Here is a 13,607-nt window from a genome sequence, read left to right on the forward strand (position 1 = left end):
TCTCCCAAAAACCTCGGTTCTGAAATGCCTGGAGCGTTTCTGCCCGTGGGGTTTTGCTGAGCAGGTTAAAAACTCTGCCCCTGGTTTGAAATCTCCTTTTGCTTGGGTTTTAGGTGGAGATCAGCCCTCTGGAAAACGCCATCGAAACCATGCAGCTGACCAATGACAAGATCAATAACATGGTGCAGCAGCACCTGAACGACCCCAACCTGCCCATCAACCCCCTGTCCATGCTGCTCAACGGCATCGTGGACCCCGCTGTCATGGGGGGCTTCGCCAACTACGAGAAGGTAACGCCAGGATTCCCTGAATTCCACCAGGATTCCCCTGAATTCCGCCAGGATTCCCTGAATTCCACCAGGATTCCCTGCCCTGCTGGGCCTCAGCTGAGCCCAGCACAGGGAGGATGTGGAGAGAGGCCAGAGCAGGGATGGAGCAGCTCTGCTGGGAGGAAAGGCTGGGAGAGCTGGGATTGTTCACCCGGAGAGGAGAAGTTTGGGGTGACCTCAGTGTGGCCTTCCAGGGCCTGAATGGGCTCCAGGAGAGCTGGAGAGGGACTGGGGACAAGGCATGGAGGGACAGGATAAATGGAATGGCTGGATGGGATATTGGGAATTAGGAATTGTTCCCTGTGAGGGGGGGCAGGCCCTGGCACAGGGTGCCCAGAGCAGCTGTGGCTGCCCCTGGATCCCTGGCAGTGCCCAAGGCCAGGCTGGACACTGGGGCTGGAGCACTTGGGACAGGGGAAGGTGTCCCTGCCATGGTAGGGGTGGCACTGGGTGGAGTTTAAGCTCCTTTCCAACCCAAATCACTGTGATTCTGTGATTTCACAATTTTCACGTTGTGTTTGTAGCTGTTACTCTGCAGAATTTTAAAGTTGATCGATTTATCTTCCTTGTAGCTCATTCCTCTGGTAGTAGATGTTTCATTTTCTGAAATAATGGCTCATTTCTCTCTCTCTCTATTAGGCTTTTTTTACTGAAAAATACATGCACGAGCATCCAGAGGATCATGACAAGATTGAGAAGCTGAAGGATCTGATTGCTTGGCAGGTAAAAAACTTGAAGTCAGGTTTGGCAGAGGCAGCTGCTGTGGAAAGACATCTTGGTGTCACTTTGGAGGAAATTCACATATTATCCTCACCTTGGGTACATTTCTTTGCCATTTAAATCTGTCTTGGAGCTTGAGTTAAAGTTCATCTTTTCAAATCTGACATAATTGCTCATTTTGATAAAGTTGCAGAGAACAAATATGATCAAGATACTTCCTTTTATTTTTTTTTTTTTTTGTAAACACAGTAAGTGACAATCTCCCATCTGTATCAGATGATAAAATATTTTTCAGGGCAAACAAGAGACAATTCCAGTTTTGCTCCATAGTCACATACTGGACATTTTTCTATGGTCACAATATAATTTTATGATAACTAAAAAAATACCACGTTGATTGGAACTGTTTTATTTTTCCCACAGAAAAAGAAAGTGGATCATTGTCTTTTCATATTCAGTTCTGTCTTTATAATAAAGGGAATAATTTACATCTCCTTAGATTTCAGTCTTAGAGGTAGTAGAGCCAAAGATACAGAATTCAAAAATAAAATATCCTCTGAAGGCCTTAAAACTATCAGTGAGTAAAAAACTCTTTTGGTCTGACAAAAAAAAAAAAGACATTTTAAATTTATTTTCTTGTGAGCTTTTAGAAAAGATTAGGTTTTATAAGCTTTAAGTTTTATAGAGGAAAATAATTTGGTCCCAGGAGACTGACTTGGTGTCTGCTCTGTGTCTTTGCCTCTGAGAGTGATAATTCAAATGAATTCCAAACACACTTTCCCTCAGCAAAGGCTCACTTTGGTGACACTTGTGTATTAAAATAATATTACAATTTGAAAATAGGTATGGCAGCTGATCACATTGTATTGTAATTATTCAGGGATTTTAAAAAACATGATTTCCCATCAGTTTTGTACTTCAAAAACAACAGGAACCAGGAAAATAGAGAAAAGGGATCAAAATGTATTTTTATAGCTGAAAATAAGAGTCACTAAAAGCCCTTTCAGTGCTTTTAAATTGCCTTGGATATTTCATACACATTTAAGGGATCCTAAAATTTAAAATTGCTCTCAAATTACTTCAGTTTCCAGCCAGGTGGGAGTCAGCTCCCAAATATTGGGAGAGGGATGTGTATGGAAGCCTGTGGAGGGGCTGAATTCATCCTGGGCTGACAGGGGTGGAAACCAAAAAGGAGATTTCATTTTTCAGTAATGTGGGGCTTGGAGTTCTGTAATCACATGGAATTTTCTCCCTGCTGCATAAATCAGTCTGGGTATATGAAATAGGAGCCTGACAATTGTATTATCAGCTGACCAGTTAAATTCAGTTTTTTTCATCTCCTTACCTCTTTCTCCACTGTGCTGTGGAATTCATAATTCATATAATTCCTGTGAACTTCAAGTGTACATTTTGTTTCTGTCTCTTATTAATTCAGATAAATTCCATTAGCAGAGCAATGTCCATTTTTGTCCTTTTTGGTGCTTTTCCAACTTAGGCAAAAAATGTTCCCATGCAACTGCACCATTTCAAGCTGATCTTTCATTTTAACATGAAGATAATGAAATGATTGATTGAAATTAAGGCAGAGAAATGAATGATTGATGACATTAGTCACTCTGAATTTAGCTAAAGTATTTACAGCACAGCAAAACAGAAAAATACCACAGCAAATCAAAACCTTGTGCTCCTTCTACAGAGATGAAAGAACTGCTGCATACCAAACTCAGGTTTTATGCTCATATTTTATGATCCCCTTGCTCTGAAAGATTGTTTTCAAAGATTAGTTTAATAATTCAAATCAATGTCATTTTTTTCAGTCTTTTCAGCCGAGCAGATCGAGATTTTATAAAAAACAAAAAGGGGAAACAAATGGGGAATAATTTCAAGTTGCAGTGGAACTTTATAAAACTTTAAAATCAGCCAAGAACAGAGTTATGAAATAAGAAAATGCATTTTCTGCAAGGCCAGATTAATTGGGAATATCCTGAATGTGGCAAAATTCTGCCTCTGACAGGTGTCAAATTCCATGTCAGGCATCAGCACGTTTCCCTGTGTCTGGAAAGGAGACACAGGAGGAGTTTGGAAGTTGGTAGGAGGTGAAACAGAAATGGTAACACAGCTGGAAAGTTCTTCCTGCACTTGATAAATGTTTAAGGATTAAGTGGTCTTGGACAGGGAGGCCAAATATCCTGACTCAGCAGCCTTGTTCTTCTGTGGCAAAGCCATTAATGGATTTCAGCTTCTGTAAAAGATTAACAATCTTCTCCTTCTTCTCCTTCTCTTCCTTCTTCTTCCCCTTCTCTTTGGCCTCCTACTTCTCATTCTTGTTCTTGTTCTTCTTCATGTTGTTCTTGTTCTTGTTTTTCTTCTTGTTCTCCTTGTTCTTGTTCTTCTTCTCCCTCCCCCCACATTTTTTTCCTGCAAATGATGTGATTTCCTTCCTGTTCTTGATTTTCCAGCCTGGATGTGGCTGATCCCCAGGCAGGTTCTTCAGTGCATTTTCTACCCATAAAATGGTCTCATATGCTTCACATTGGTAATTCCAGGGTTTTTTTTTAATCCATTTCTAATATTCTTTAAAATAAACGAGCCAAGTGGCCACTTATTCCTCCAAAACATGAGGGTCACAGTGTGGCCTGGTAATGGTGGAAATTTAGAAATTAATTTTCTTATTGAGAGCAGGGAAAACTTTATGGTTTCATGTTTAATTTTTGTCAAGTGCAAATCCATATGCTTATAAATAGAAGCCACTACATTAAAAAAAAAAAAAGTCATTATTCTTCTCTTTGTAGTCTTTTAGGAGAAGCACCTCTGTCCATTTACATAGTGCCAAATCTCAGGGAATCATCTTGATAAGATTTCTCGCGTTTGTTCATCTGTAATTCATCTGTGTATTTATTATTCTCCTTACTAATAAAGCTGCTCCTTCTGATTGCTGCTCAGTCTTATTAGAAAAATCTGTTTTTAATCAGTATTATGATTTAATTATGAATTATTAAGAAGAAGCCTCTCAGCTTGATTGCTGCAGAGAATATCTGAGTTAGAATCAGAGCACTGTGTGGGCTGAAACGGACCTGGAAGAGGAAATATTTTTCCTGAGCTGGAGGTAGAAAACTCTAATGGTGTGTCTGGGTAGCTGTGGGAATGAAAATGTCTCTCTTAAAACATTTCCAAAGGTCAGCTACACCTCCACACTAGGAACTAATTATATAATCCTGAGCTGGCGTGGATATTTTGTGACAGAAGCCTTGAAGATAAATGATTATTTTCAGTCACAAAAGAGAATTAATTTAATTTTTTCCCTCCTCTGTTTTCTTCCCAGAGAAAATAAAATACTTTTTCTAAGGAGAACTATATAGCATCTAAAACTGTATGTTTTATTAATAAATATTGCTCTGCAATATATATCTGTCCAAGAATGGAGCTCATTTGCAGCTTTAGAAGGAGCATTTATTAAAGAAAACAAACTATTTTCATCTTCAGGGTTTTATCCTCATGACACTGGGAAAGGTTTTGATATTAATAACCTGGTGTGAGACTCATCATTCATCAGTTTGGTGTTTTGAAAAACAGAATCTGTGGGGGCTTGGGAATGGAATATCACAGGAGGGTTTGTGCTGTGGGATAAATCCAGTATGGGATTTCTGGGCAGAATTAGGGCTGAATTAAATGTGAAGGACTTGGTTTAACAGAAAAAAAAGGAAATCCTGGAGAACAGGGGTTTAGATCCTGTCCGGTATCATATACAAGGAATGATGATGGTCACTGTGATCATAATAATAATAATTACTGTAATTTTTAATATTATTGTTGTTGCAATTTATTATTGTTGTTGTTATTATTGTTATGATTATTATTAGTGTTATATTGCTATTACTATTGCTCTTATTGCTAATATTATTATTACTGCACGAGCTCTTCCCCTGCTGTGGCAGCCTTGCCTTGTCCCTTGGCTCAGGAGGGGCTGGGCAGGGTGGAGCAGCCAAATTCTGCTTTCCAGATCCCATTCCTGGCCGAAGGCATCCGGATCCACGGGGAGAAGGTGACAGAGGCCCTGAGGCCGTTCCACGAGAGGATGGAGGCGTGTTTCAGGCAGCTGAAGGACAAGGTGGAAAAGCAGTACGGCGTCCGCGCCATCGTAAGTTCCCTCCCAGTTTCTCCTGTCCCCAGTATCAGGAATTCCCTTAAATTACAGCAGCTCTCTATTCCTGTGGGATGGTTGGCTTGATTTAAAAGAGCAGTGTAGATGCAGAGTTCCTGCTTGTTCCCTGTGATCATCAAGTTATGGAATACTGAGCAGATGAGAGATGTTGAGGAAGCCTCGGTGCTTTCATTTCCGAGCACGGGAGCAATTTCTAAACTGCCCAAGTCTGTTCTTTGAAAGTCAAGATAATCCTTCAATTCTGAAGAATTTGGGTTACAGAAACGAGTTTAAAAATGGGCACTTCCAGAGCTGAATGTTGGCTTTCCCTAGGTGGAATTCCTTTAGGGAAGGGAGGGCTGTGCTGCTTTATGGTAGCGTGTGGTTGTACCTACACTGAATGTAGGCAGGCAGGAAAGCCACACTTCCTACTTCATGAGTTTAAAAGGACTGAAATTCATGCTTTTCTCATTCCAGCAACTTATTTCCAGTTGCTGCTTCATCCTTGAGGGAAAGCCAAAAATTTCATGGTGTTTCCACTGGAGGTTTGTTCTACTTTTGCATGTTGAGTGTGAAGGTCAGAACAAACAAAGCAAACAGCTTTTTAATTCAGGATATAATTGATAATTCAGTCAAAAATACACGGGTGGGTGCTATTATGAGATCCTATTTTGCTTGGAGCAAAGGAGGCTCAGGGGGCCCTTGTGGCTCTGCACAGCTCCTGCCAGGAGGGGACAGCCGGGGGGTCGGGCTGTGCTCCAGGGAACAGGGACAGGAGCAGAGGGAACGGCCTCAGGCTGGGCCAGGGGAGGCTTAGGGTGGGCACAGCAGGAATTTCCCCATGGAAAGGGTGCTCAGGCCTTGGCACTGCCCAGGGAGGGTTGGAGTGCCCATCCCTGTGGGTGTCCAAAGTATCAGTGGATTTGCACTTGTGCTCTGGGCTGAGGACAAGGTGAGGACTGGGCACAGCTTGGACTCCATCTCAGAAGACTTTTCCAGCCTAAATAATTCTGGGATTCTGTCTGTTGCAATGACATCTATATTTTAATGGAGACACAGATCTTACAGGGAACATTCCAGCCTTTGTGATATCCTTTAACTGATGTTCTGTTTGTGGTCCTTCAAATCCCATCTTATGAATTTATATATTCAGGGAAAAGTTCAAACAGTAATTTATTCCCAGGGAGAACAGAAGTAATTAACATTAATGATACCTACATGTCAGTCACTTCAGTAATATCCATTTACATCATCAAGGAGATGACTGGAAAGTGGTGTTATCTCTCTAATTTCACTCTACCCACCAGTAAGAATGTTCAGGATTGATGGAGTTTTATCGCTTCTGTCTTCCTTGTACAAGGCCAATTTACCAGTAGTTGACAGGGTGGAAAATATACCTGTAATTAAACAGCATGAGATTCTTATTTGTTGACTCCAAGAGTTCAATTATTTTATGCATATATCAGTTATTAATGACTAACAAAGCTTGGAGAAATATTCAGAACTCTGAAATTGTCTGAAACAAACCCAAAACTTTAATATATTTTCTTCTTAACCTGGTGTCACTCTGTAAATTGGCTCTCCTGATATTTTTGACATAAAGTTTCTCTTTGTGAGTTTTTACTTTGGGTTTTTGGGGTTTTTATGAAGTCCGTTTCATTGAAATATATTGACAAGGCAGTCACAATGACAGCAGAGATGGATTAAAAAATTATATGTAAAAAGATTGTCATTTAAAAGCAAGATATAAAAAAGCATGGAAATACCATTGGAACAAAGGAATTCTTGGAATATGCTTCAAATATACCTCTGCCTGTGAGGGCCTAAATATTTTTTTTCCAGTCCTTTGGGTGGATTTCCTTTAGAACCTATTTCCTTGTTGGTAACATGAGGTCTTGGTTGTCATTAATTCATTAATGCTACCAAACTCTACCTGGAAGAAAATCCACGGAACCTTCCCCCATTCCCTTTGCATATTTGTAGCCACATTTCTCTTAACAGAGAAAAGCAAGGCACAACTTCCCAAGAATATTTCTGGGATTCATAATGTCTGAACCTCAGACAAAGAAAAAAACATTCTTATCTCAGTTGCTGCTCCTCTTGTTGTTCACAAGTGGAATGCATTGTGGAAGATTGTTTACCTGAAGGGAATTGGTGATTGGGTTCTGGTGTGTTTTGATTCATTGACCAGTTGAACCCATGTTTGTGTCAGGACTGTCAGCTGACAGTCACAAGACTCTGGGCAGTTGGGTTGAGTTGAGTGCTTGGGCAGGTTCAGTTAAATATAATGTAATATAGTGTAATATAATATAGTATAATAAGGTAATTAATTAGCCTTCTGATATCAACGAAGCCAGATGCATAATTTCTCCCCTTCGTCAGGCTTGCCTGCTTTTTACAATAGATATTGTTTTTTTGGGATCAAGCAGTAACATCTGGCCTTTCTTGGCTGCAGCTGACGGGCCTGGAGGAGCGGCGGGGCAGCCGGCCGCGCTCCATGGTGCGCTCCTTCACCATGCCCTCCTCATCCCGGCCCCTCTCCGTGGCCTCTGTGTCCTCCCTCTCCTCGGACAGCACTCCCTCCCGGCCTGGCTCCGACGGGTGAGTGGGGATCTCCAGCCAGGGATTGTTCCTGGTGCTCCCTGGGGTGGGTGAGGGAGGGATCCTTAGCCAGGATTGTCCTGATGCTCCCTGGGGGTGGAGGGTGGGTGGCATTCCCAGCTCTTGGAACTGGAATCAGCTGGGAGGGCTTGGGTTGTTCAGTTGGAGAAGGGAAGATCCAGGGAGACCCCAGAGCCTCTTCCAGCGCCTAAAGAGCTCCAGGGGAGCTGGAGAGTGTCATGCTTGAGATGGAGACAATACAAAGCAGCACGGTCCATTTTCAGAAGGCTTCAAACCGTTTTTATTTTACCATGCTTGCTTTTTATACATTCTGACAAAACTCTTGAATTTACACTCTACTCATTGGTTAGGAAAGACAAACAAAGTGCTCATTGGAACAGGCAGTTGCAGGTTGCTCTTATTTATCCTTCTTTCTTTCTTGGTTTCTATGTCAACAACCTTGGTAGGAAATTCTTTCAGGGGTACACATGGATCCTCTTATCAAACATGGATTCTCTATCAAACTTCTCTCTGGCTCACAGAAGTCACTGTAAAACCTCTTCCACAGGAGAGGGACTGGGGACAAGGCATGGAGGGGCAGGACACAGGGAATGGCTTCCACTTCCAGAAGGCAGGGATGGATGGAATATTGGGCAGGAATTTTTGGCTCTGAGGATGAGGAGGGGCTGGGCTGGAATTCCCAGAGCAGCTGTGGCTGCCCCTGGATCCCTGGAAGTGTCCAAGGCTGGGTTGGACCCTGGGGTTTGGAGCAGCCTGAGACATTGGAAGGTGCCCCTGCCCCTGGAACTGGATGAATTTTAAGGTCCCTTCTATACCAAACTATTCCATGATTTTTTTTAAGTGACAGCCTAATATTGGCTAAAAAACCCCAACCTACAGAGACGTTTCTCTCAAGGTCTCTTGTTCTCTGACCCAGATAAATACAATTCTTTTTTGCCCTCTAAGCATTCAAACAACACCAAAAAACCCCAAAGAGGAGCTCAGTTCCCCCTTTTTAGAGTATCACAGGTGTGTGAGGGATGCTCTGCAGCCAGCCCTGTCCCAGGAGCTCAGGGCAGGATTACCTGACTGCTCAATCACTGCTGCTCACTCTGGCTGCCAGAGGAAAAGCTGCTTATGGCAAGATTGTACTTCAAGACTTATCAAGATATTTCACATGAGGACTGGGAATTCTGTTGATAAGCCCTGTCTCACAGTCACATCCCTCAAAGAACAAAATAATCTGTTTGCTTTCTGGGCTTTTCCAATGCAGCCTCAGAAGTCCCTTCTCTCTCTTCCTCCCCTCAGGCACCCCTGTAATCCAGAAATGCAATATTTGACCAAGGCAGCAGTTTTTTTTAAAGCCTTCTGAAGGGCTGCTGATTCACAGAGATGTGCTGGAAACTCCTGTGCACCTTCAGAGAGGAGTTAATACCTGGCTAGAGACTAAAGGCATCAAGTAAAATTAAATCCAGCACCTAAGGACCAACAGGATGCTTGCCTTGATTACAAAGAGTTTATTTAATCATTGGGAGGAGCTGTGGACAGGGCACAGCTCAGCTCTCATTCCACTACTCTCTGGAATGCTTTCACACATTGGTGTAAATGTGGGGCAGCAGGGATCCTTAGTTTTTTAGATTAGTTTTGACTAATTCTAAACAAAGTTGTCTTGCTGGAACTTGGGCAGAACAGCCATGCCAAGTAAGTGAGCAACTTTGTTTTATCTCAGAAGAAAAATATTGATTATTTCCCTGCCTCTTTCTAATTTTCCCTTCAAAATCTTTAAACGGATTTTACTTTCTCATTGGGTGTTATTTCCTTCAGGTTTCCCTCTCAGCTGTGTTGTGGTAGGTGTCACATGGCAGTTTTTGAGCATCTGAGTCCTCAGGGTGTATTTTCACAAAGATCCCACAAACACCAAAGTGCAGCTCAGCTCCAGGGCAATACAGGAAAATAGAATGAGCAACTCTTGTCACTGAGAAGACCTGAAAATACCTCTCATTTGTTTGATCAGGAGGAGGAGAAGAAAAATCATCAGATATAAATAATATGAAAGACCTCAAAAATTCAGGTGGCTGTAAAATCATGTGGTGGTTTGGCACTGCTGGCCTGGCAGAAGTTTCCTCCTGTTCCTGCTGTAGTTGGTGGGGTTTATGGTCAGTTCTCCTCTTGTCTTTCCATGTCTCTTCATAAATTAAATTTGAGAATAGAGACAAAGCTAAAAAACAATTAAACATGAAGCTAAAGGAGTGTCTTATCCAAATCACCCAGCTTCTGTTTAATGCCATTTCCAGCTCCTGCTCTGGACAGCAAACACTCAAAGCAGCAAAGACTCAAAGCAGACTTTGACACAGAACAGGTTTTACAGCTCCCAACTCTCTGTGTAAATAAAACTGAATTTTAAAAAGGGCCTTGGGTTTATTCCCTGCTTAAGATGGGACTTAGAAATACAAATGTGAGCACTTGCACTCAGTAGTTGGAAGCAGGAGAATCCTGGGGTCCAGTGGGATTTCTCAGCTCTTGGCAGTCCCAAATTGCTTCCAGTTGGAGCACAGTGTGCTGACCCATTTTAGCACAGATACACTAATAATCCAAATAATTAACAGTCCTAATACAGTGCTTGGAAGGGAAGCAATTAATCATTGTCTGAAGGATGGAAATTCCTCTTGTGAATTTGCAGTTGGCCTCAGAGGTGCTGGCACCACCCAGCCCAAATACACAACATAGGTTCCTAAAAAGTCCTGGTGTTGGGAGAGCTGGGCTCTGCTCTGGGCTCTGTCACTGAAGTTCTTTGTGGCCCTGGGCAAATTGTTGCCTTCCCTTTTCCCTGTCTATAAAATGGGATGGATAAACTCACGGGTTTGTTCCCAACCCATGGGATTCAGGATTTGGGAATTGGCTCAGGGGCTGATGTTGCAGGTGCTGCTTTGAGCATCTTCCCATCAAAGGAGCTGATGTAGAGTGGAAACAACAACCAAAATTAACAATAATTTGGGATGATGTTGCTGGGTATTGCTGCTAATGGTGGGGATTAGGATAATGTCAGTGCAAATTGTCTGAAATATGAATACTCTGGAATTTCACAGCAAAGACTGTGTACCTGCATGCACCCCATGGCATGGGAAATGCTTTTCCAGGGCTAAAAATGTCCTTCTTTAGGAAGTTTTGGTTTGGTTTTGGTTTTGTAGTGTGGTGGTTTGAGACAGCCTTAAAATCTGCCAGCGTGATTTCGTCTAGGTGTGATCTTAGTGGTGTTTTTCATTTATAATATAAAATAAATCATAAAATACTTTGCCTGGCCAAGAGTGCTCCATCTCTGGAAGTGTCCAAGGTTGGAGCACCCTGGGATAGTGGATGGTGTCCCTGTCTGTGGCAGTGGGTGGGACTGGAGTTTCCAGGTGCCCCAGCATGGAGAGTGGCAGTGCTGAATGAGCAACTCATTTTTTATGTGAAATTCAGGAGTTTGTGCAGCCAGAAACCAATAAATTTACTGCAGAGCAGGGAAATCTGCAGCTCCGCTTCTCCAGCAGTCCTGCAGTAATTTTTATTATAAGACAATTATGACTGTGTGACCTCCTGCCCCCTCCTCCCTCTAATGAGTTTTCCTGGATTAGCAAAGCCTCATTAACTCGAGTGAGACTTTGGGAAATACGTAAATAAAAATTAGTTGTTTTGAAAACAGCGTTTTATTGATCTGAGCAAAAACATCTTTCCTTAGGTTCGTGCTGGAGCCCCTCCTGCCAAAAAAGATGCATTCTAGGTCGCAAGATAAATTGGACAAGGATGACCTAGATAAAGATAAAAAGGAAAAGAAGAAGGAGAAGAGGAACAGCAAGCATCAAGAGATATTTGATAAAGAATTTAAATCTACTGATATTTCTCTGCAGCAGGCTGAAGCAGTGATCCTTTCAGAAACGGTAACTTTATTAGCAAGGAAAGCTTTATCTAATTCTGAGCTGTGTTCCCTCTCTTTTGAAATCAAAATGTTGATTTTTACCGTTTAGTTCCTTTGTAGTCCAGAAATAACTCTGAGGGGATATACCACAGTGTTAATATACATGCTAATGAATCAAAAATACAGATTTGATTTACACTGGGGAAAAGATCCTCTGAAAATCTTCACCCAAAGCTCTGGGTGACTGTTTGATAAAGGAGCAGATGGCACAGCATAGCTGACATAAATGCTGCCATCCCAGCAGCCTTTGGAACTGCTGGTTCCCAGAAGATTGGGATGGATTTGCCCACAATTCACTGCAGGACAGTGTTTGGTGGGACATTCCAAGGTCATTCCATCAGCGGTTGCGTGTCCTTGATGGGCTGTTTGGAGCAGAAAATCCTGAGCAATTCCTGTGTGTAAGGATATTAAAACCAGGGCATATCTCCCTTAAACCTTCTCTTCTTGGCTTAGATTTAATTCACTGGAACTGTCCTCAAGGCTTAGGTAACCTGAGAAGTTTGAGCTGGGAAATTGAAAGCAGTGATGTCTAAAGCTGGAGCAGGGAGAGCGTGAACTGACTGTGACCTCCAAATCTCTGCCTGGACACCTGTTTGGAGGCCAAGAGCTTAAAACTGCCTCCCAGAAATAAATGGAATGCTCTTTCCAAGATCTGCACAAGTACTTGTAGAGCCAGATTTGCACTCAGCAGAGTCTTGTTGGTGCTGTGTCATTGACATTGGATTTGGAAACTATTTCTCTCTCACCTGTGATAACTGGATCCTTTAATTCTTTCTGTTCGGTATTTATAGGAAGATATTTACATGTTCAGCCACACTTCCTCTGTTTTCTGGATTTTGCCCTCCTTTTCCACTCAGAGATGAGTTAATCTCTCACTCGTGTCTTGGGACATCCTGAAATATCAGAGTTCTTGTGTTTGATGTGCCCAGTCAGAAACTCCAATAAAATCCCATCTGAGGGTATTAGGCCTTCAGCTTTGAAACCAACGAGTTTTCCCATTGACTTCAGTAAATTTTGCATGAGCCTTGGTTTAGTTAAATGGAGATTCCTCCTGCACAGATTTCCACATCTCATGGTTTTGCTGCCATGCATTTCTCTTTGCACCTTGCAGCAGTTCTGTTTTGACTTATTGAGGACTGGGATCACCATGGCAGGACTTCCACTGGCATCTCCCAGCTCCCAAATGGGTCAGCAGAGCTTGTGGGATGTTACAGAAGAAGGAAATTGTATTTCAGGGCAGCTGAGTCAGCAGGAGCAGTTGGGAAGCATCCAAGGATGCTGGGGAGCTGGCTGTTGTCACTGCGAGGTCACTGTCAGCTCTCAGAGGTTTGGACATTGGAAAAGCTTGTTTGTGACAGGAAAAATGCAAATTCTAGCTGGAAAGGAGGGCAAGATAACCCCTCAGGGCATATTCCCGTGTGGCATCTGAGGAGCAAAAATCAGCAAAGCCCAATATGGTTTGACTCAAGTTCTTCCAATCTTCCCAGTCAGGAGCTTTCAGTGGCTGACTGGTGTGAGCAATATTCCCCTGGTTATGGAGAGGGAGGGAAATGAGATGTCAGAACTGGTTACTTACAGTTATTTTGAGCTTCTTCAAGTCCACAGATCAATAATATGAAAAGGAGTTTGCTGTTGAGAGAAAAACTCTCCCTTTTCAGCCTCTGCAGAAGCCTTGATGAGCTCCAAGACGACTGAGTCAATTTGGAACGTTTGGTGTGAGTGGGGTTCATTTTTAGGTGAAGCAGAAGAAACACTTTTGAGATCAGTTTACACGAGTGCTTGCCCAATTCCCACTGCTGTTGTCTGGAATTTTGAACAGATAATATCAAGGATGAGTTTAAAGATAAAATTTGTCTTAATT

The 13,607-nt window shown here is 42.4% G+C and overlaps 1 protein-coding gene across 3 annotated transcripts in view; it reads left to right on the top strand.

Moving 5' to 3' along the window:
- Positions 1 to 13,607, top strand: part of DOCK1 (dedicator of cytokinesis 1) — a 266,426-nt gene that overhangs the window by 235,839 nt on the left and 16,980 nt on the right. For all 3 annotated transcript variants that reach the window (XM_041415304.1, XM_041415302.1, XM_041415305.1), the window contains exons 45-49: positions 114 to 290; positions 969 to 1,052; positions 5,050 to 5,187; positions 7,646 to 7,791; positions 11,510 to 11,708. In XM_041415304.1, coding sequence (XP_041271238.1) covers positions 114 to 290; positions 969 to 1,052; positions 5,050 to 5,187; positions 7,646 to 7,791; positions 11,510 to 11,708 — 744 coding nt within the window. The remainder of the gene's footprint in view (positions 1 to 113; positions 291 to 968; positions 1,053 to 5,049; positions 5,188 to 7,645; positions 7,792 to 11,509; positions 11,709 to 13,607) is intronic.

The sequence above is a fragment of the Onychostruthus taczanowskii genome, unplaced genomic scaffold (genome assembly GCF_017590055.1).
Source record: "Onychostruthus taczanowskii isolate IOZ18803 unplaced genomic scaffold, ASM1759005v1 scaffold5, whole genome shotgun sequence".
NCBI classification, from domain to species: domain Eukaryota; kingdom Metazoa; phylum Chordata; class Aves; order Passeriformes; family Passeridae; genus Onychostruthus; species Onychostruthus taczanowskii.